This window comes from Sus scrofa, chromosome 12 (genome assembly GCF_000003025.6).
Source record: "Sus scrofa isolate TJ Tabasco breed Duroc chromosome 12, Sscrofa11.1, whole genome shotgun sequence".
NCBI lineage: Eukaryota > Metazoa > Chordata > Mammalia > Artiodactyla > Suidae > Sus > Sus scrofa.
This window is the reverse complement of record NC_010454.4, coordinates 59,087,501-59,111,010: the sequence shown is the minus strand read 5'-3', so window position 1 is coordinate 59,111,010 and position 23,510 is coordinate 59,087,501. Positions and strand designations below refer to the sequence as shown.

The window sequence follows — 23,510 nt, the reverse complement described above, 5'->3', positions numbered from 1 at the left end:
CTCTTCCCATCACACACTCTCACGGAGGGTCCGGGCCTGCCTTCCCGACACTGACCGTCCATGCCACTCCCTCCGCCTCCAGCCAAGACTGCGGGTCTGCTGGCCTTTCGAATCCTCGCCATTCTTATTTGGCTCGTTAATCTCCTTTTTCTTCTCACCGTGTTGTCCTCTTTCAGCGCGCCCTCTTTTTGTGGCATTTTGTTCTTTTCCCACAAGGTTCATTTCCTCCCAATCCTGCCACAGATCATCTCAGAGGAAGGGTCCAGCCTCCACAGTATTTCCCAAATGTGCAGGTTTTTTCTAACCCCATTTGTTTATGCTTGGAGGCGGGGCAGTTTAGCGAGATCTCCGTCCGTCATCTGTCTACTGCGGTGTTGTGATTTATTATATCTTTGTCCTGTTTCTGGCACGGAGCTCCTAAAACCCTCGGAATTCCTAACTGATGAAAAGAGACAAAGGTGTCTTTTGTTGTGAGCTGATTTTTTTGTTAATGAGGTGACTTTCGGAAAGCCCCTTGGTCATCTGAGGATGGCAGCTGGTAGCCAGGGGAACCAACCATGTGATTAGAGGCTGGAACTTTTGGTCCCAACCCCTGACCTCTGGGGAGGGGAGGGGGCTGGAGAGACTCTGTCACCAATGGCCAGTGATGAAATCGGTCTGGCCTATGGGATGGAGCCTCCATAAAACCTCCACAGCGTGGGCCTTGGAGAACTCCAGGCTGGTGAGCGTGTGGCGGCGTGGAGGGTGGAGCACCTGCAGAGAATCTGGAAGCTCTGTGTCCTACCCAAACCTCACCCTGGCCCTCCTGGCTGTCTCCCACCTGGCTGTTTCTGAGCTATTTCCTTTGACAATAAACCAGTGATTTCATGATTTACGGTTTTCCTGATTTCTGAACCACTCGAGCAAATTAATCCAACCCAGGGGCAGGGTCGAGGGAACGTCCCATTTACAGCAGGTGGGTCAGAAGCACAGGCGACAAGAACCTGGACTGCGATGAGATCTGAAGTGGGGGCAGCCTTGGGGGCAGAGCCTGAGCCTGTGGGGTCAGACACTGTCAGAACTGAGTTGAAGGAGGACTGCTTGTTGGTGTGAAAGCCACACCCGCACATTGGAATTTGGACCACAACTTTGACCTTGTCCCAGGGCTGCCTCGCTGTAGTAGCTGAGTCCACCTCTTCAGGTTCTGGCTTATAAGGCGCCCCAGCTCCGAGGCCACACCCCAGACATTGAGCTAATGTGACTCTGACCTTGGGATGGGATGGCTTGGCCTACCTGTGGCCTGGGGTCCCTGATACTCCAGGGATGGAGTCCGTGGAAATGCGCAGTGGTGTCCACATCCCAGGACCTCCATGCCTGTCAGAGTCCATGGGCCACGCTGGACTTTCAGTGGCCACACTTCTGGGGTTTCCCTGTCTCCTGCCTTCCTGGTGGAGGTGGCTTCAGAGGGCGCCTTTCTCTGAATACATGCAGAGACGTGTGCATGGGGAGGGTGCAGTGTGCAGAAGTGTTTCTACCCCCAAGTCATCACTGTGTGGGAAAGGGGCAGTGGCCTGACCTCCCCAGGCTGGAGAGGAGGGGCTCCCCCTTGCTCTGGGGAGCTGGCGCGGCTCCGTCTGTCTCAGAGCCAGAGAAAGCCCTGCCAGGCTGCCCACCTGGCTTTGTGTGCAGGAGTTCTCATCTTTTTTTGGTGTGTCTCCTCAGGTATTTTAGGGGAAAGCTGGGGGAAGCCACATAGGAGGCTGCCAGGCACATGCTATTTTAAACCGCCACCACCCCCTTCCCTTTGAAGCTGGAGGTTTCAAACCCCTTCCCAGGAGGAAGGCCCCACGGGAAACCAGCTTGTGTCTGTCTCTCTCTCCTCCAGGCATGAAGCCGAGGTTCTGCAACAACAGAGCCGGGGGAGGGAGGCGGGCGGCGAGGCCCGCATATTAACCAGCAAAGGTACACGGCTCAGCGCTGAAGCCACCGCGGCGTGTGTAGGGCCGCTGATGAGGCTGTGATCAGACGCAGTCCTCCTGAGGAGAGGAATTAGTCGGAGGCCAAGCAGGGGCGCAGCGGGCCGCCCCCTCTCCTCCCGGCTCTGCAGCCTCAGACGCCGCTCTGAGGGAGGGATACAGTCTGGAGCGCCGGCCCGCGGCCTCGCTGGGTGACTGGACTGTGTCCCCTCCCCCGGGACATTCTGGCTGCCTCTGAGGATTCCCGGGGGAGGAGAGGGGCCTGTCAGGTGCTGTCAGGGACATGCAGCCCCAGGAAGAGCCAGGGAGAGTAGCTAGGGGACCTTGGAAGACAGAGAACCTTGCGGACTCGGGGCAGCTGCTGGCAGAATGAAGACACAGCCCCGAGGCAGGTGGGCAGAGCCCGGGGGTGCGGGAGCGGGGACGCCTGGGGCCACGTACAGGTCGTGAGGAACAGATGCAGACGCCCTGTGCTACGCGGGAGCCCGCCCCCAGCAAGTCCACGCTCCTCGTAAATGCGGGAACGCTGTCTCATTTGGAAAGAGGGTCTTTGCAGGTGTGATGAGATTAAGGATCCCAAGATGAGACCATCCTGGGTTATCCAGGTGGGCCCTAAATCCAAGGACAGGTGTCCTTATAGAGAAGGTGTCCTTGTTACACAGAGAGGAAGGAGGGAGGAAGACGGAGGCAGAGACCGCAGTGATGCAGCCGCAGCCTCCGGAAGCTGATGTGGCAAAGAATGACCTCCCCGCCCCGCGCCCCCGCCACCACGGCCTCTCCAGGGAGCGTGGCTCACCCACGCCCCGACCTCGGACTTCTGTGAGAGAGTAAACTTCTGTTGTTATAAGTCTCCAAGTCGGGGGGCCTTCATTGTGGCAGCTTAGGAAACTCATACACTTGATGGAAGCAGAGGTGGCACTTTCCCCAAGGAGTACGCCGAGGGAAGAGGTCAGGGGAAGCCGGGTGGGACCCCCCGACTCCGGCCCCTGCTGACCTCTGCCAGGAGCACAGGACCGTGAGCGGCGGAAATCCACGTGCCGCTTCCCCAGTCCAGAGTCCTCCCTGGGTGCGAGTGACTCCAACTGGCTCTCCTTTGCTGTCCGCTCCCATGGGTGGGGCTGGCGGGTCAGGGATGCACCCCGTGGGACCATGGGCCCTAAGACGGTTCCCATTTAAAAGCAGGTGGTGAAGGGAATCCGGACACGTGCTCCAACACGGATGAACCTTGAGGGCGCGATGTTAAGTGAAACAGGCCAATCACAGAAGGACTAGGCCTGTCCGGTTCCAGTGGAATGAGGTCCCCAGAGCAGTCAAATCCACGGAGACAGAAAGTGGAAGGGTGGCGCCAGGGGCCGGGGGGAGGGGTGGAGGGTGTGAGTTTAACCAGGACAGAGTTTCATTTGGGGAAGGCGACGAGTTCTGCGGCGGGGGTGGGGGGGAAATGGCTGCAACCTGAATGTTCGTAATGCCACCGACCTGAACACCTAAAAGCGGCTAAAATGGTAAGTTCCAGCTTCTCTACACTTTACCACGATTTTAAAAAAGTAAGAGGGGAGTTCAGAGACCCTGGAAGTATGCAAGCAGAGGAGAGAGATCTGTTCGCACTGCCAGAGCAGGATTTCTGTGCCAGGAAGCAAGGCCGTCACTAAGGAACCCTCCTCCTGGCTCCTGGGATCATTGGCGTGGCCTTGGATGCGCCATCCTGGAGCCAAGGGTGTGGGCTGTGTGCCATCCAAGAGCCGGCTGAAGTTGGGGGGGGCCCGCATACGGGAAGAACAGGGAAGGAAGTTGGGAGGAATCAGCATCAGAATCTAGCCCAGTCCAGTGATGGGAGAGCTGGAGGAGGGGTTGGGGGTGGGGGCTGGAAGAAGAGGAAACCGCTGGGGCTGTGCTGGCCTGGCCGAGACCACCCACTGGAGGTGGCACCAGTCACTTGGCCCTGGGCTCATCTGCTTCCTCTCACGTGTCCAACCTGGACGTAGCCGACAGACCCTGACTGGAGTAACGCTGCCCAGACACTTGGGAATGTGTCAATCTGGCTCTTGAGACATGCCTAACATTTTAGAGAATCAGCTAAGTCCGAGTCCCCAGCAGACGAGGCCCGCACCTCCAGTCCCACAGGGTTGGTGAGGAAGCGACTTCAGGCTTATGATTCATGATTTAGGCAGAACGCTGAAGGAGCACTTGGCAGAGTCTGTGACATGTTTTGAGCCATTTAAGAGAACTTAATATTCACCCTATTTATAAGCTTAATTTGCTACGTTTTAAGAACTGTTTAGGAACTTGGGAAAGTTTTGCTTTTTAAAAAGGATGGCTATTTATAAACTTAAAGAAAGCTACATATATTTGTAAAACTACTAAGATAGCTAAAGAAATTTAGTTAAAGTTAAAAGCCCTCCATCCTTAAATATGATCATTTGAATCTACTACCTTCATAAATAGAATAATGGCATTTGTAGGTTAAACTTAAAGTCTTAGGGAAACAGGCTTTAAAATTTTCAGCTCAATGTAACTGAAAACAGCAAGCACCCATAACTACTGTGCAAACGTGCGTCTGTATGTGTGTATGTTTATGTATATACATGTGTGTGGTGTGCGTATGGAGTGTTTGTGTGTATACACGTGTCTGGTGTGTCTGTGTGTGAATGCATATGTGTGTGGGGGGTGTGTGTACGTATGGATGTGTGGGGTGTGTGCACAATCACTCCCCAAGGACACCGTGAACCTCCCAGGATCAAGACACTGTGGCCAAGGTCTTGGAGGCGGGGCTCTCAGGTAGGTGTCTGTCTGGCTCTCCCCGTCCCGGGGAGGGAGGCACTTAGGTTGGAGCCGGAGGCACATATGTGCTCAGACTTTAGAAACACCCAACAGCAAAGTCGAAAGAGTCATAAAAGCAACGGCCACACTGGCCTCTCCCTCAAAAAACCCTGCCGGTGTTGCCCTGCTTGCCAGCAAGCCTGCACCCCCAGGTCCAGGTGGCCAAGCCGAGGGCAGCTGGCTGGGTGTCACCCCCGAAGGCCCAGCACCTGCCCCCCCGCCTCCGCCCGGCGCTGCTGGAAAGGCCCTGGCCACCACTGCCCCTGCCTGCCCCACAGAGGGGCGGGGATGGTTCCCTGGTCCCGTCACAGAGCCGCTGACCCCCTGCTCCTCCATGAGCACCAGCCCTGCAGGGCTTGTAGGCCCTGGCAGGTGGCCCTCCTTAACTGTGACAAGTGCCTGGCGGGTCTGCCTCCCCACCAGGACGCAGCAAGCCAGGCTTCATGGCTGCGCGTTGTTTGTGTTTTAACTTTGAAATCTATAAAAATGACACCCTCTGCACAAAACAGGCCTCTGGAAACAGATGTCTGACCGTTGCCAAGTGTAATTCAATTAAAATCCAAGAAACAGCAGTAGCAACAAATAAATAACAAAACGAAGCTCTCTCTTCAGAAAAGCATAAAATCAGCTGGGAGGCACGGCAGGCCCAAGGGGGGTTTGGTCTGCTCCCTGTGGTCACCAGTCCCCCCAGACTCTGCCCAGGGGGGGGACGGGAGCCCCGGGCACGTGGCCCCCTGCACACTGGCTACAACTGCACCCAAGCTCCCCACCTATAACGGAGCACGTTGCCAGCTCATTCTCCGCAGAAAGTGGGAGAGCCCAGCAGAGGAGGGCCCTGGACCAGAGGGCTTAGGAACACAAGGAGTTGGGCAAACAGCACTGCCCTTCGCCCACTGGAGGTTCAGCCAGCAGGCTTTAGGACTCTGCAAAGGGGGTGGCGTTGGTACTACCTCCCAGCCAGAGCATCCTGTGGGACTGGGACTCTGCGGGAAGGCTGAGGCCAGCGGTCCCAGGGGTCCACCAGCTCCTACATTCCAGGAATTCTCAGCACTGTGTCATCCACACCGCGCCTTCCTGATCTCTCTGCCTGGGAAATTATCCGAATCCGCCGCTGACGCCCTGTGGTGAAGGATTTAAGCCCATTTGTCCCCCTCTGTGTCACGGTTAGGGTTAAAGGACAGGTTTGGTCTGTTGTGGAAGGAAACGGAGGTGACAAGAGGAGGTGGGGGAATGACATCAAGGCTTTTCTGACCTCCCAACAACCTGCTCCCCAAGCTTCCACAGGAACAGCCCGTTTCTTTGAGTGAGAAGCCGAGGGCCGGAGCGTTGTGACAGGAGGGCTCCAGGGGCCCCTGCAGTTTCTTACTCCATCTGCCCATCCGCCAGCCCTTGGAGAACAAGTGCATCAGTCAGGGTTCTCCAGAGAAACAGAACCAAGAGGGGTATGTGTGTGGGGGCAGGGGCGGGGGAGAAAGAGAAAGAACGAGAGAGAGAGAGAGAGAGAGAGAGAGAGAGAGAGAGAGAGAGAGAGAGAGGTGTAAGGAAAAGTGACTGGCAGGTCTGGCAAGTCTGAAGCCTGTAAGGCAGCCTGGGGGCAGAATTCCTCCCAGTCCTTTCTCTCAACGTCTTCAACTGATTGGATAAGGCCCACCGACACTACAGAAGGTCATCTGCTTTACTGAAGGTCGAGTGGTTTAATATATTTTTAAAAGTTGTACTAGATATAGTTGATTTACAATGTCGTGAGAATTTCTGCCGTACACTCAGGTGACTCGGCCATACCTCCACACACATCCATTCTCTTTCAGACTCTTCTCCCACGTGGAGTATCACAGACTATTGGGCAGAGTTCCCTGAGCTGGACAGCAGGTCCCTGCAGGCCAGTTATTCTGTCTACCACAGTGGGCATACGCCAATCCCAACAACTGATTTAACATTAGTCTCATCTAAAAATACCTCTGCAGTGACATGGAGACTCCCAAAACTGGGTCTGATGGCCTCACCAAGATCTCACGTAAGGTCAACAGCATGCCCCCCCAACACACACACACTACGGGTCTTTACCACTTTAAATCTCAAGGTCAGAGGCAAGGCCCAGGCACAGCCTCCAAGAATCCGGGTGAGCAGAGATGAGTCACGCGAGACAAGGAGTCCAGCTCGAATCCAGCTCACGCCCAACTGTGAGGGAAGCAGTGCAGGTGGGGGAGGAGGCCCCCAGGTCCATGGCCGTGGGCGAGGCCCTGCCTAAGAGCAAGCTTCCCCAAGACCTTCTCCTGGGTGGCAGGGAGGGCAGGGGTGGGCCCGGGGAGGGGGGAGCCCAGCGCCCTCTCCAAGGGCTTCCCAAGGACGGAGCAGGGGGATTCCTCCCACCTGCTCTGCTCAGGGCCTCACTGCACCGTAAGAAGAACCAGGGGGCACCATCAGCAGCACCAAGAGAAACCAGTGAGCCTGAAAGGCTGCAAAGCCAGGGGTACGGGCAGTATCCTAGGGGAGGGAGGGGCCTTGGTGGGGTCTCTGGGAGGTCACTGAGTTTGTCCACAGTTTCCAGGGTCCCTGGGAGGGTGAGGCAGGAGGTGGAGGCAGGCAAAGCGAAATGGCCGGAGCCACAGGCCAGGTAAAGGCCCAGAGCCTCCTGCCAGGGTCCCAGCGTCCCAGGATTCTGCCACGAGTCCCTCGGTGGCCGTCTTCCCACAAAGGCACGGCCCAGGGGCAACACAACTGCCTCATGTTCCCAACTCCTGCCTGTTTTCCAGAACTGTTTCTCTAATTCCATCCCAACACCCCCTCTCCTTTCAGGCCTGCTTCCCCGCCTCCCCCAGCCTGCACTCCCCTCCGAGGCCCTAGCTCATAGACCAGCCTTCCTGAGATGGCTCACACCAGAAACATGTCTGTTATTCTCCCCCTGCCTGACTGGCGGTTTCTGCAGAGACGGGAATTCTTGGAGCAGGTAACGTGGAACCTTTCGAGTCTGAGTTTCCACATCCAAGAACCTCCCCACTCCTGAGGGTGTCTGGGCTGGCAGCTGTTTGGAAACCCCACAGAGTTTTTACTCTGAAAACCCACAACTCCAGAAGAAAACGGAGAACCCAGATCTGCAGTTGAGAACAGTTAGAAGTTCAGGAAACCGAAAGCTTATTCCAGGAAAAACTAAACCGAGGGGAGTTATTTTATCTGGAGACGTGGAGGTTATTCACTGGGGGTGGGAAGCATCCTGACCTTATTTCCCCAAGAAAGGGCAGAGGCGGGAATGCAAACAGTCTGGGAAGCTGGAGGGGAATTCCTGTGTCCCCAGGACATGGTGGTGGCTGGAGTCCGTGGGAGCCCAGCAAGGAAGGGCTCTCTGATGTCCCTGTGTCCCACTGGGCCCGACTCCAGCCCCACTGAAAGTGTCTTTGATTCTGACGGACGCCCTTGGAGAGGCAGAAGGGTTGAGTTGGAACCTTCCAGAAGATGTTCAATTGCTTCAGCTCTCTGATTCAAGAGGAAGAAGGCAAGCATCCAGCTCGGAGGCAGAAATCATGTTCTGGCTGACAACGCACTGTCCCCTGCCTTAGGTGACCTGGGAAGACTGTGCCTGAGGGGACACATGGGAGAAGAGGTGCCTGCCATCTGGCCTCAGCTGATAAAGACTGATCTTCTGTGCGCCTTCATCAAGGCTGCCAAGTACAGCTGTGTAGGATGTGCACTGCACAAGGGTGTCTGGGTGGGGCTGAACTCACCAAGCCTTCCCTCTGTCTCTGCCACTGGAGAGGGGTCTTCTACTTCTTACAAAGGCACCATCTGGCCTAGGAGCTGCCTTACACCTCCCCCAGGAGGGAAACTGAGCTGATGAGGCTTCCTAGGGTCATCTGGACCCACTGAATGGCCTGCACACCCCCAAAGCCCTTGGCTGCCAGGAGCTGGGCTGTGGCCATGCTCTACTGTGGGGGCAGTGAGCTGACGAAACAGGCCCTTCATGGGACCACCTTCTCATCAGGCCCTGGTCCCGTGCTCCACTGCCTCCAGCATTAGTTCATCTTGGCCACCACTGTCTCAACATGTGACTGTAACAAACAAACCACTGAAAAAGTACCTCTTAGAGAACATGCTGGGGCCAAGGAGCCAAGCAGTCAAGGGGCCAAGAGTATGGGAAGGTGTTATGGACAAGGAGAGGCACAGGTCTGAGTACCAGGGCCGCTGGGAGGGGCCGGTCAGCGCAGGTGAGACAAAGCCCCGACTAGGAAGTTGGGGGGCTGCCCCCCTGCAGCTCCCATCCAGGCGCCTGGTTCCCATGGAAGCCCTGAGGGAAGAGGCATTTGTGCCAGTCTGGGCAGGGGTTGGTCAGCTCCAGGGCCCCAGGGGTCTGCTTCCCTCCAGAAGCCCCTCCCTGGGTCCCAGCTCTTGCACAAGCTGGGGACAAGGGAGTGACATGAGAGGATGACTATGAATCTGGCTCCTGTGGGAAGGAAGGGGTCCCTTCCTGAAACACAGGAGCCTGGTGGAAGCTGGTGGAAGCTGGTGGCGTCAGGGACCTCAGAGGTCATCTGAGCCACATAGCCCTTCATGCTACCTGCTGATGGGGGGACGGAGGCCACAGAAAGGAGCGGGCTGGCAAGCTAGGGTTTGAGCTGGGACCAGAGCTGAGGGCCCAGGTTCCCAGGGACTCGAAGGTGACCACCCCCATGGAACCCTTTCCCTGGGCCCCCTAGGCACTTGGGCCACCAGCCTCTTGGCCCCTCACCATTCCTTCATGAGACAGCGGCACAGCTATGACCACTTTTCTCCTGTGCGCAGCCCTGGCGCCTGGAAGAACAGAATCAATCATTCCAAGTCTCACTGCTGCTCACCTGTGTTTTCCCGTTTTGTACAATGCTTACACCCTGCTTTTACAATATTGAAAGAGAAAATCCATCCTTTTTGACACCAAGCAATAGCCTGCTGATCTCACAAGACTATTTAAGGAGCAAAATAAACAGGAGAAAATACTTCATGATTGGGAAGCAGCACGCAGGTGGGAGGGGAGTCGCCAACGCCTGCCTATGGCCCAGGGGACCCACGGGACCAGGCGACGAAACCTTTCTCGAGACCCCCTTCTCACCCCCTCCGAGTTCTCATGGCCCCGCGGCCTGCCTTCCTGCCGGGGAGGCTGGGGGGCGGGCTACGAGGGAAGCTGACCCAGAGCAGGCAGACTAACAGAGAGGAAAAGCCGGCTTCTCGCCCAGGGAAAGGGGGACACATTGGGAAGGCGCTGGAGGCCGGCGGGCAGGAGAGCGGCAGAACAGGCAAGGACGGGAGGACAGGGCGGGCAGGGGCAGCCTCGGAGGTGGGCACAGACCCCAGGCCCAGCATGAGGCCACCCTGCAGGAAACACACTGACATTTTCCACTCTTGCCCAGCTCCTGCGTCTATCCTGGTTAAGATTAAGTTAGAAACATCAAAATGCCACATCCCTTGAGCAGCAGCCGTCGGCAGAACTCCATATGGCTGCAGCAGCCAGGAGTTTGAGCTAATAAAAGTTAAAAAAAAAAAAAAAAAAAAAAAAAAGCTGGGAAATGCTCCCAGAGAGCCACGTGGGCTCTGCTCAGGCCAGTGGGGGTGTTGGGGGTGGGGGAGTGGCTGCAAAGGCCCGGCCACCGGCCCCGCTTGGCCTGCCAAGGTCACCGTGCTCATCGGAACAGCACTCTTTCAGTGACAGTGACGGAGTCGGCTGCTGAGATAACTCCCCGCCACCCCAGTTTCTCCTCAGAGTGGATGCGACACAGCCAGCAGGCCAGGGGGTGGAACATAGGGAGTGTGTGTCATTTAACTCAGAGTCACTCATGGTGCTGCTCTCGGTGGGGAAGTGGGGGGGTGTACACGGTGGGCTGAGACCCCCTCACTTTTGGGGGGTCTCCTTGGACGACTCCACCCTTGGGCACCCTGATGGGAAGCCAGAGAAAGACCCTCATCGGCTGGGTAACCCTTCTGCAGGGGACTCCCCCCTACAGGTGTGTGGGGGGGTGGGGGCGCAGGGGGGGCCACTGGAACCCTAAAATAAGGAGGAGTGACAGTACCAAGCCCTCTGGTTACTGGAAGGATGACTCAAGACATCTGAGCCAGAACCTGCTGGTCCCTAAGTGAGGACATCGGGGGCAGTGGCTGGGGAGAAGTGTCTCTGAAGAGATGCTTCAAATCCACTCGACATGGATTTCCCGTGCCCAGTACATGGTCTTCGGCCTCTGCCTGAAAAAGTGCACTTGGAAATGAAATGACTTGGGGGGAGGGGGAGGGAGGTGCACCAGGGGACCAAGTTGGGGTTACACCAAGGCTAGGGGTCCCGGGTGGAGCCCAGGCTACTTCAGGAGCTCTGACCAGAGAGAGAGTTCCTGGTGAGCTCTGAGCAGGTCCCCACCAGACCTGCAGTCAGAACAGCTGGCCTGGCCTCAGGCCTGGCCATGCAGAACCAACCGTGTTCCTGGCTTTGGGAACCAGCAGAGCAGGCCCTGGCCCGGGTTCCTTCTGCATCGGCATCACTGGAAATGCCTGAGCCCAGCACAGTCACGGAGCAGCAGAGTTTAAAAAGGAAGGTTTCTCTTTGTGGAGGGAACGAACATGATTCAGCAAAGCAGCGAATGAGGAATGTGGAGGCCAGGCTCTCCCGCCAGCTCCCTTCCCGCCCGCCCGCCACTCCAGCAGAGGCCCCAGACTGCACCTGCCGGATGGGATCCCCGCAGTGCCCTTGGGGGCCGGGCACCACGCCACTCCTCTCTCCAAGAACACCACTGCTTGGCGCGCAGCCAGGAACAGCCAAGCCCTGCGGACACGGCTCCCAGGAATCCAACCGAACGAAAGCAAAGTTGCCAGATCTCACTGCCATACCAGCAGGCCTGGTAAGAAGCCCCCGGATGCACAGCCCAGATCCAAGGGTCTGCTGAGGACACTGGGGTTCAGCCAGCCCTCGGCACAGACTTACTAAAGCATGTCTCGGCCTGCTGGTGTTCAACACCCTGCCAGGGACAATGTGCTGGGGGTCTCCAGGCTCAGGACTGACAAACAAAAAAGTGGGGAAAACTATCTACGGATGACTAAGTGTCACCCAGTATGGTGGGGCCTAAATGGCAACTGGGTCTCAGAGTCGTGGGCTGACCTGGCCCGGGAAGCTGGCCTCGGAAAGGTAAGGAGCGGTCCATGGAAACAAGGAGGTTCCATCCCAGGTGGAGCAAGAACCAGATCAAGGCCAAGGGTGGGGAAGCCCCTGCTCTTTGGTGGCCTCTGACCTGCTCACCTGAGAGATCTCCTTGGGGTGGAGGATGTTGAAGGAAAAAGACTTTTCTGTCCCCAGGAAGGAAAGACCTGCCCGGCTCCCACGACCCCGAGGAGCCTCCACGCGCATGCCCCTTATCCAGCCACCAGGGAAGCCAGTCACCCTAGGCTCCTGAAGGTCCTTTTATTGCACTGCTGGTGTGGCTCATGTTTGCAGATGTAGAGCATAGTCAGCCCAGCCACCCTGGCCATGTGGACCGAGTCACACCACCTGGCTAGCCCTGGAACAGCTCTGCCCATCAGGGCTGTGCTGTACTGAGCGGTGGTAAACCAACCCAACCAGACCCTCCTTTCGGGAAAGCAGGGAGAGGCCACTTTAGCCTGGTGTAACCCCAGCGAAATGAAGCCCTTCCTCCGGGGCTCCACGAAGCTGGCTGGCAACTGGGTCTGGGATCTGCGCTGCAGAGATGACACCTCCCCTTCCGTGTAGGCTGGCACTCGCCCTCTCCTCCACCAAAGGCAGCTTCTCCCCCAGGGCTCCTTGTACATGGCAAGTGTGAGCCTAAGAAGCAACATCTGCGGAGGGGTGAGAGCTGCAGGGACAGGGTCCGGGGAAGAGAAGAGGAGTGGCCTCTTCTATCCAAAGCTGGCTACTTTCATCCTCATAAGAAGCGTCCCACACCGCCTCTGAACTTGCAGTGAGCTTCTGACCCAGACTGAGCCCTGGTTAGGTAGAGTCCAAGACATCCTGGGCCTGGCCTGAGAAAGGGTACCAAGTGCATGCCTGCAGCCCAGCCAGACCCCCAGCGGGCTGATTCTCCTGCTTCTTACCATGGTTGCCGGGAGAACAAGTCTCGATTTGCAGAGCCAACGCAATTTCACACACTTTGTAGCATCTGCTCTGCTCAGTACCTCAGATACCCTCTGGGAGATGAGAAAACACAACCTGCAGGTTATCAGCTGGGCCAAGGTCAGAGCAGACTGAGGACTGGAAGGGTGGGCCCAGGCTTGGCCCCAGGCTCTTCCTGAGATGACACAGCTCCTACAGACAAGAGAACTGCTCTCTGTTCCTTCTAGGCAGCTGGCAGCTCCCTGGCATCCAGCCTGCACCCCGCACAGCTCAGCATCCCCAACATTAAGGAGGCCGCCCAAGACCTCGCCGGCAAGTGACAAGTAAGGACAGACTGGAGAGTCTCCAACTGGGAAACCACCCCCCAAATCTCACGTGAGAAAGAACCTCAGGTTCAGAAGGAGCAGCACCAGCAGTCACAAGCCCTCAGCCTGCCAGGAATTCCACGCAGGGCCTGGGGGTCCCTGTTCCCACATCCTGAGCCTGTGGCAAGTCACGTGGTGGGGGAATGGGTGCTCCCAGATGGGGGCATATTCTGAACTTGGGGTCTATGAACCCTCCAAAATTCTTGAAGAATGCGTATATTGGTGCATCAGTCTGGGAAGAGCGTCCAGAGCTCTTTCGGGGACACAAAAAGCTCGTGGACTCAAAGGGGTGAAGAGCCACAGAGACTGAAGGTCTCCAGCCCCCTCCACCCTAGGGCTCCGGGTGAACACAAACCCGGCTGCCACACACATGGTCAAACACAGGAGAAAGACCCCTGCCTGTCGCTGTTCTCGAGGATGCCCACCCTGCACCCTGCGGGGCCGGGACAACATCCCAGCAGAACAAGCCTCTGCCTCCGGTGGCGGCGGTGCCGGCAGCAGCAGCAGCGGTACTGATGAGGCCTCGCCAGTCCGCCCCCCCCCCCCCCCCCCCCCCGTGAGGCCCTGGTGTTTTCCAGTCTCTCAGCGACTGCTCATTCCCTTTCTGAACATCACCACCTCCAGACTAGAGGAGGAAACTGGAAGGGAAAATACGATTTGGGGGAAAGAGCCACTTCAGTGCACAGCACAGATGCAGCTCGACATTCCTCCCAACAGCCACAGGGTCCTAGAAAACGGCCCCTGGATTTCTCCGGGACATCTGGACACCTGGTGCTCCCCTCCCATGCTGCCCCGGGCCCATGGCCACTTCCTGGAGGGGCCTGGTCTGCAAGTTCCAGGAAACACAGGGCAGCAATCCAGGTGCCTTGGGCTGCCCGTCGCTGGCCCTGGAGAGGCCCTCAGACCTCACCCAGAGGCCAAGAGAGCCCAGGATATGCCTGGAGCCAGACATGGAGTCACTGTGCTGCTTTTACAGAAAAGGGGAAGTCTGGATAACCTCCTCCGCCCCCATCAACCGCCCAGTGCAGCCACTGCTCCCAGTCTCATGGACCCTATGCGGACACAGGGATGTAGCTGCTCTCCAGAATCCAGAGGAAAACTCGGCTTTTCCAAGATGTGGAATCAATCACATGCAGCCCAGAGGGCCTGCCTCATCATTCTGCAGGCCCTTCTCGCCTGGCCCCCGAGGATGCCAGCTGCACTTTGCTCTTTTACCAAGAAGAGCCTGTCTCGACCCTCTCCGTCAGTCCCTCCACACACTCCTGTGTCCTCCAGCACCCACCCCAGTGTGGGGAAACAGCGTACGATCAGAAAAACCTGCTCACTGCCTGGTGTGCAAATGGATGTGATGGCCTGGAAAATCCATTATTCTGTTTGAAAGCAAAAGAGTTTCTGCAGAGACAATCCACCAGTTTCCAATTTTTGAAAGACAAAGAAATACACATCACCCAAGTTATGCGGTGCATAATGTCATTTTTCTTTGATAATTCGGTTCAGAGAAGGCACCTCTGGGATCCAGCCTTCTGCATGTTGTTTGGGAAAGCAGAGGCAAGAGCAGAAACACCATGCTTCCCAAGTCCCCAAGTCTCTGCTTCTCTCTCCCTGCACAGCACACACCTTGGGGACACACACTCCAGGGTAACCGCACACCAGCGACAAAGCTGGTTGAAGGGCTGCTACTGAGTTCAGCAGGATGTGGGTCTGATTGGATTTTGGAAGCTCCTCCCAGGAAAGCTCTCCTACAGCCTCTTTCACCAGTGATGGGAGAGCTTCCGAGAGGCCACCTGAAAGGTCCTACCCCCACCCCCAGTGGACTCTACCACCAACTGGGTCTCTAGCCAGAATATGGGGCTCTGGCTCGGCTGCTCCCCAAAGCCTGGACAAGACAAACTGCTTGGTGATGCAGAAAGTGCCCCCTCTGCCTCTCTCCCATTCCACAAAATCCACAAAACAGGCCGTCTTCCTTCAAAAGGAAGAAACCCAAGCTAAAGAGAGGTGGATGACACAGTTGGCCCCAGGGCAGACCCAAAGCAGAGGGGACTGCCCAGATCCGCAAAGACAGTCCCTAACCAGCAGGACAGGGACAGGAACAGACCTGGCAACCTCCTGAAGTTCCTTTGACCAGACAGTCACACAGGAAACAATCTGGCTTCCCTCTCCCCACTGTTCCACAGGGGCTCCTGGCTAAACACTTGTCAAAGTTGGTCTGGGGAGAGGAAGCCCTGTCTCCCACCCGAACCGCATCCCAGATGCCTCTCACCCAGGATGCCCCCGGGCGGGCGAAGCCCCTGGGGACTGGCACCTCACCAGCCCCACGGCTGTGCCCTTGGACTCCCGCTGGGGAAGCTGACAACTGCGCATTCTTTGAGGACCCTTGACGGGGCTGACTACCAGCGGGGAGAGAAAAGAGCCTTGGCCCCGGCAGGCTTCCCCTCCCACCAAGCGTCCCGGGGACCAGTCTCCTCCTCTGCCTGCGAAGGAGAGAAGCGGGGACATTATTCCAACAGGTCCCCCTCAGCCGGGCCTCAACCGGCCAAGCTCCCTCCGCCCTGCCCTGAGGCCTCAAATTCAGGGGCAGCGCCGAGGCACCTGCGGCCAGAACCGGCTCCATTCCCGCGAGCGGGGGTCCCGCGCCCTGTCCCTCGGCGCTCCTGGGCCTCCTCAGGAAGGGGCGGGGCGCCCCCGCGCCCCCTCCCCGCGCTCACCTGGCGCAGGTGCTGCAGCAGCGTCCCCGCCTCCTCCCGCCGGCCCTGGCGCACCATCCGCAGCAGCTCCTGGACCATGCCGACGCGCCGGTGGTAGGGGGGCAGCCCCGCGCCCGCGCGCCCCGCCTTGTCCCCGGCGCGCAGCAGCAGCGACGCCCAGAAGTCGGGCCGCTCGCGCCGGGGGCCAGGCGCCGCGCCGGGGCTGGCTCTCTCCGCCAGGCTGCCCTTGGTCTGCCGGGTGCCCATGCCGCCGCCGCCCGCGCTCTCCGCGCTCCCCGCGCCCGGCCGCGACGCCGCGTCCCCGCCGCCGCCCGCCCCTCGGCCGCCCGGCGCGCGCGCCTCCCGGGCGGCAACTTTGGGGGAACTGTTGCGCGCGGGCGGGCGGGGGCGGCGGCGGCCGCGTTCCCCGCGCTCCTCCTCCGCGCTCCCCGGGCGCGCTCCCCCGGCGCTCGCCGCCCGCCCCGCCCCGCCCCGGCCGGCCGCCCCGCCCCCGGCTCCGCCGCCCCGCCCCCGGCTCCCCCGCCCCGCGTCCCTTCCTCCTCCCCTCCCCCGCCCTCCTGCAGGGCCCGGGCCGCCCGGCGCCCCCTCCCCGCGGGTCTCAGCACCGCGCCCCCTGCCGGCTGCCGCGCGGCGCCTCCCCGGCGGAGGTGCGGGGCGACCGGGGCTTCAGTCTCAGTTGCCACCACGTTCCCCAGATGTTCCACGATCGCGCGCGGGTGAGGCCCGCGGGAGCAGATGGGAGGCGGCCGGCGCGCCCGGAGACAAGGGGAAAGTTTGGGGATCGGAAGCAGTGGGGATGAGGGTGGAGTCTCAGCCCCATAGTGGGTTTTCTCACAGTGGGTGCCGCTGAGCACCCGCGCCCGGGGCGTCTGTGGGGCTTATGAGAACGCAAACTCCTGGGCCTTGCCCCAGACCCGCTGAATGAGAATCTGCGGTGGGGCCTGGCCATCTGCATTGTTAGCCAGCTCCTCGTCTGATTTTGATGGACGCTCCTTTGAGACTCGGCCAGTGGGGGTGGGCGGTGGTGCATGAACCGGAAACCAGGTGCAGGGTTGTGGTGGGTGCTGAGTGCATGTCCTTAGGGAGAGTCTTTGCTTACACGTTAGTCTCAAAGGATCTGAAACATCCAGATGTCTTCTTTTGTTCTTGCTCACACTTCCGGAGAAGGGTCCTGGGGGGGAAATCCCCGTACATGCCAGCAAGTTGGCCCAACTGCAGGCCCCTACTGTCCTCTCCCCCCGACCCCCTTCTCCCCTTAGTGCACCAGATCCCCAGGGGTATGATGGTGCTTTGAAAGCCCACCAGGGCCCTGCCCCAGAGAGGGCCCAGGCACTGGAGAACCTTTCCTGTCCTGGACACAGCACCCGAGAGGGCTGAGGTGGCTGCCCTGGTCTCGGGCAGGGCTGCAGGAGAGGCAGCAGCTGTGTCACTTCCTCTGACCCAGGCCCTGGGTGCTGCTTTGGGAGAAAGGGCAGTGTGGGCTGTAGGGGCAGGATGGTCAGATCCTGAATCAGCGGGAGCTGCAGCCCCGTGTCCTGAGCCCTGAGCATCAGTCAGGCAAGTCCCCCCACCACCTCCTCTGTCCTGTGGGACAGGAACACTGGCGAGAATTGGGAGAGTAGGTCCAGGTGCTCCCTGAAGGACTGTCCTTCTCCCGCTCTGTGGGTGACGGCTGCGTCAACCCCCAACATGAGGATGGCCCCACGGGGCCCTGGAGGGCTTTCTGGACACCCCTCTCCCAAATGCCCCCCTCTGCCGGTGGGCAGCCTTCCGAAAGGCTGGCTTCCCAGGGCTGGCGACACCTTCCAAACTTGCCGGCATCCTTTGTGTGTAGAACACACCTGTTGGCATCTCCAGAGACTGCAGGCTGGGAAACACTCCTGTGCCTCCCACCTCTAACCTGCAGGACCACCAGGCAAGGCGGCCACTGGAGAACCTGCGACCAGGCCCTTCCCTCGGGACAGGAGGCTCCAGACAGACTGCAGCCCAGGCTGGCAGGTTGGCCGGCTGGAGGAGGTGTGGCTGGTGAAAGGCTCGGTGGGTGGAGGAGGGCCCAGGCCATCCCTCATGGGGTCTGAGAACCACTCCTCTCCTCTTCCTCAGGACCTGCTTCCATCCTTCTCCTTGCTCTTAAATTTCTCCCCGCAATTTCTCTGATTTTCTGGCTCGTTCTCCTCAGGATATACTCTGCGGAGAGCTCCATCTATTTAGAAAGAAAACTCTTTCCTCCATCTCTCTTTCCTTTTCAGCCAAGTTCTTTGGAAACACCTTGTATTTGAGTCCATTCATTTCTCACCCACTCCAGCTTGGCTTCATTGAAACGTCTCTTGCCAGTGACCTAGTTGCTAAATTCAGTGGCCACGTTCAGTCTTCATCTTGCTTAAGCAGCTTCGGATCGTGCCGCCTTCTCTCTTTGGATGGAAACTCCACTCCCTTGGCCTTCAGGGAGCTGCTCTCCTCCAGGCTTCTTGCTTGAGGTCCTCTGGAAGCTCCCTTTCTGACCCCCTGTTGCTGCTGCCCTGGGCAGCCCCCGACCTCGTCCTAGGCAATGCTATCTATACCCGTGGCTTCACCCGGCACGCACACCCTGATGACTCTAAGTCTCTTTCTAACTCAGGAGCCGGCAATTTAACTCATCACCGATCCCTGGATGCCGGCGGAAGACATGGCACTCCTGGGTCAGAGACAGGACCTGCTACTCGGGCACACACAGCACACAGCGTGAGCATCAGCGTGTCTGCATCAGCTCTCCTGGCCTCCGAGTCCCGCAGGAGCCAGAGGGGTGCTGCCTGTGCAGGGGGGTTTGTGTCACCAAGGGTGAAGGACACCCCCCTGGGGAATCTGCTGCTTACACAGGAAGCGGTAGGCAAGCCCGGAGGGAACTTCCCAGCACTGGGAAGTGGTCCAGGTCTAAAGTGGCCGAGGTCTTGGCTTCTTGGCACAAAAGGCAAGGTGTGAAGGAGCGGGAGAGGCCTGTGGAGGGTCGTTTCCACCAGCGGGCTCTTCATACCCCACAAATGAGCCCGTCTCTTCCAGGCCTCCTACCCACCTGCCAGCTCCAGGCTCTGTTTCCTCTGACAGCGGCAGCCAGAAACCCTGGACCCCTGCATGCTGGGGTGTCTGTTAGCAACTGCATCTGGTGCCAAGTCCAGGTGGTGCCCAGGAGGTAGCACTCATTTGTGTGCGTTCACTGCGTGCTCCTCTGCCTGGACGGTGTTCTCTTGTCTTTTCAGCAGCTAGGAGGTCAGTCTGACTACTGCTCTGATTTCCTAGTTGAGGACATGGACTCAGTGAGGTTGTGAATATGCCTGGATAAATGGATCCTACTGTGTAAGTATTACCTTCTACAGCCACGGCCTTGTTGATGGCGGGTCACTTTCACCCTGATCACTACATGACAGTGGGGCTTCTTTCTAACTCTCTCCCTACCTCCAGCCTCGCCCATCCTGGCACCTCTCCCATGGAGGGGCTGGAGAGGACATCCTAAAAGGGGAGCACACAGTGGGTTAAGGATCCGACGCTGCCGTGAGCTGTGGTGTAGGTGGCAGACGTGGCTCAGATCCTGCGTTGCTGTGGCTGTGGTGTAGGCCAGCAGCTACAGCTCCAATTCGACCCCTAGCCTGGGAACCTCCATATACCGTGGGAGCGGCCCAAGAAATGGCGAAAAAGACAAAATAAAATAAAATAAAATAAAAAATAAAAGGGGAGCACAGTCACGCAGTCCTTCTCGCTCGCTCTCCCTCCTCTCCAGGATTCCTTTGGCTTTCAGTACAAGCTACTTAACAGGCACAGGCATTGCTGTCCCTCAGGTGCTGCACTGTCATCACCCTGTACTACTTACACCTGTCCCAAAATGCCAGCACCTCTGCACACACTGCCTGGGATGTCCTTCACCTCCCTTGGGAAGTCTTCCCTAAATTCCTCCCCACCTCCTCCGGGGGACTGCAGTGTGAACATGACCGTGTAATGTGTTTCTGCTGGTCGCTGACACAGGTTGTTCTGCCTGGAGAATCCTTCTTCATACCTTCTTTGGTCGATCCCTCTTCTCCCCTCTTCTTTCTTCTCTTGTCTCCCACCAGCCGGGTGGGTGTTCGTCTTGTGGTTCTCCAAGTCTCACTGCCTGTGATCCCCTCAAGGGCTGGCTGTCCACCCCCGCCCATCGGAGGAGCTCAGCGAATACCTGCTGAATGAAAACGATACAGGTGTCCTGGGCATGGCTGGCACTCAGGAACCGAGCACTAAGATACCAGTGGGGCGGCAATGACGTGGGAGCTGCCGATGACCTTTGGGAAAGTAGTTTGCAGGAGGTGAGGAACAGATGGGAGGCAAGTGGGAAAATTGAGGGAGTGCGTGTAGCTTGTTCTTTCAGGAAGCTTGGTTGTGATGGGCTGGTGACCAGGGGGGAGAGGCTGCTGTTCCCTGTTGTGGTTCATTAACAAGGACAATGCATTATTAATTTAGAGGAAATAGGGGAATTTATCCTTTTGGTCATTCTTTCTCTCTGTTTTTCCTCCAGTCATTCTCTTTTAAGCAAGTAATTTTTTTTTTGGCCACTCCTGTGGCATGTGGAAGTTCCCGAACCGGGGATCAAACCTGCGCCACAGCAGTGATAATGCTGAATCCTTAACCACTAGGCCACCAGGGAACTCCAGAAGCAAGTAATTTCTTTTGGGAGGGGGTGTTTTTAGGGCCGTACCTGCAGCATGTGGAGGTTCCCAGGCTAGGGGTCCAATTGGAACTGTAGCAATGAGCCTACGCCAGAACCATAGTAATGTGGGATCTGAGCCGCGTCTGCAACCTACACCACAGCTCACAGCAATGCCAGATCCTTAACCTACTGAGCAAGGCCAGGGATTGAACCCACATTCTCATGTATGCCAGTCGGGTTCGCTAACTGCTGAGCCACAAGGGGAACTCCAGAAGCAAGTAATTTTTGCAACATGAGAAGGACTGGACTTTTCTCACCATCAAACCTGGAGTTACAGAATTCTCATCATGATTTTTCTTTGAACATTCACTTCAGTTTCTGCTCCTATTGTAAGAATCTCAAGTATGAGATGCCTAATGACAATTGAAGATCTTTCAGATTATATAAATGTTTAAGTAAAAACATCTAATGTATGGATCAAATGGTAAATATCTGTAATGACTCTGTCAAGCTCTTCTGACTGCAACACATTTTACATCGATAATACTTACCCCTTTTTTAATAATCATGCAAAAATGTCACGATATCCCTTTTTACAGCAGAAGAAGCCAACATTTAGAAAAAAGTTAAGAATTCAAGGGAGTTCCCTGGTAGCCTCACAGTTAAGGATACAGCCTTGTCACTGCAGTGGTTTGGGTTTGATCCCTGACCCAAGAACTTCCACATGCTGTGACAGTGGCCATAAATAAATAAATAAATAAATAAGTAAATAATTCGACCAGTGTCTCACTGAAAGCTGGGATTCAAAACCCGATCTGCACTGCTTTAGAAAATAGATGCTCAATATAATTTTAAGACTTCGTGTTTGAGAGGTTTTGAAGGCATGGGTGTCCAAGCATGGGGAATGTGGACTTGGGCCCGGGGGAGCACGGGAGAGGAAGGCCCCTGCGGAGGTGGTGGGGCCTGAGGGGTGGGCCTCCGAACAGGCTCAGCGAGACTCTGACACAGATTCGGGAAAGGAGGTGGAAAGGCATGAATAACTCTGCAGATGGAAGAGAAACCCGGGGTGTCTCTACCTGCTAAAATGCCAGGTAGCAAGAAGTGAAGGGGGAGAGCGACAGGGAGCTGTCTGGGCAGCTGGAGGGAAGATCCGGCTGGATGGGCACATCCAGAGGCTTCTGCAGGCGGAGACAGGGGCTCGGCGGCACCCCCTTCCACGAGGTTTGCTCCAGCCTGAGAATCAGGGCCCAGAAAAGAGGGATTCGACTGAGGGTGCTAGGGCTCCTCGGAGCAAACTGGGAGACAGTGGGTCCTAGAAGCAGTGACCTGTGGGGTACTGTCAGGGAAGGAGGTGGCGCCAGGCATCCAGGGATGGGACAAAAGCTATGTCAACCAGTAGTTCTCCAACTGGCGCAGGCCTGAGTCCCCAGGACGGCTGGCTGGTCAAAGCACACTGCCGAGCACCACCCCCAGAGTTGCCGACTCACCCAATCGGCCCCGCGGCACCTCCAGGGATCCCTTGCTGCCAGGCGCGTCTGCCCGGGGAACAAACTTTGACAGGAGCCTTGTGTGGGAGGAAGTTTTTCCCTCCCGGGGTCTCATTAGGGTTTCCAGGGGGCCAGACCATTTCTGGATCAGTGGAACGAACTTAGGACGTCCCTGAAAAATCGCCCCGAGCGAACATGGAAGATGTGCGCACACGTGCAGAGGTGCGCGCAGTGTGGGGGCCTTTCTAGTCCCTTTCTTTCCAAAGGAAGACCCCTCCCCACCGTGGGGTGCCCCTGAATGCTGTCCTGTCCTGGGGATGGCTGTGAACCCCTGCATTTTAATCCCAGAGTGTAAGCAGGTGCCCTGCGACAGGGGACCAGCTGTCATCAGGAAGCCCCAGGAGACCTGGCCCAGGCCTTAGCTGGACAGAATACTCTGGGATGGTCAGTAATGCAGGTGAGAGAAGAGGCCTGGGAAGGGAGAAGGCCCAGCATCCAGTGCTCTCCTTGCAAACAGATCCAGAAAGACGTGTCCTGGGGTCCATCCACCCAGTGCCACTGAGAACTGCGTACAAGGCTGACTGCACGCCTCCCCCACTTCCCTAATAGTTTCTTCATTGCGCCACGCATGGCTTGCTCTAATTTGGTTATGCAGTTAGTTAGCTATGTTATTACAGTCCATGAACTTGCCATCCAAAACAAAACAAAGCCAAGCCGGACCCATGACAATAACCAACATTGTGTCGTGGTTTTCCTTACATCCCCTCATCCTGCCCCCTGCTTTTCCCTTTATATTATTTAAATTTTTCTCTATAAAATGGAAAAACTCAAACATATGCAAGCCTACACAGACTAGTAGAATGAATCCACATGTCCTTCTTGTCCAGGTTTTAACTCTGCGTTCTTTCTTTCTTTGATGCAGAAGTTCCTCAGGCCAGGTATGGAAACTGCACCACAGCAGTGACAATGCCAGATGTTTGACCCACTGAACAAGGTCAGGGATCGAACCCGCATCCTCTCAGAAACTAGTGGGGTTCTTAACCTGCTGAGCCACAATGGGAACTCCCACTTTCTACTGGGTTGTTGAATTTGTTTTCTAGTGTTGCTATACCAAATCCCCACAAACGTGGTGATTCAGAAGATTTTATTAATTTACAGTTCTGGAGGTTAGAAGTCTGAAACGGGTCTTCCTGAGTAAAATCAAGATGTTGGCAGAGTTGCCTTCTAGAGGCTCTGGGGAGCATCTGTTCCTGCTCTTGTCCAGCGTCTAGAGGTGCCTGCGTGACTTGGCTCATGCCCCCCTTCCACCCACCACACACTCTGACCAGTTTCTGTTGTCACCTCTCCACGCTAACCTTCCGCCTCCCTTGCATAAGGACCAGGTGATGACAGTGGGCCTTGCCAGAAAGTCTAGCAACATCTCCCATCTCCACGTCCCTCACTTAGTCACATCTGCAAAGTC

General features: G+C 57.1%; 1 protein-coding gene across 1 annotated transcript in view; it reads right to left on the bottom strand.

Annotated features, from left to right (window-relative positions):
- The window catches only part of LRRC75A (leucine rich repeat containing 75A), a 37,804-nt gene extending 21,506 nt beyond the window's left edge, over positions 1-16,298 (bottom strand). Inside the window, exon 1 of the mRNA XM_003358299.4 lies at positions 15,914-16,298. Coding sequence (XP_003358347.2) covers positions 15,914-16,159 — 246 coding nt within the window. The 5' untranslated portion in view covers positions 16,160-16,298. The remainder of the gene's footprint in view (positions 1-15,913) is intronic.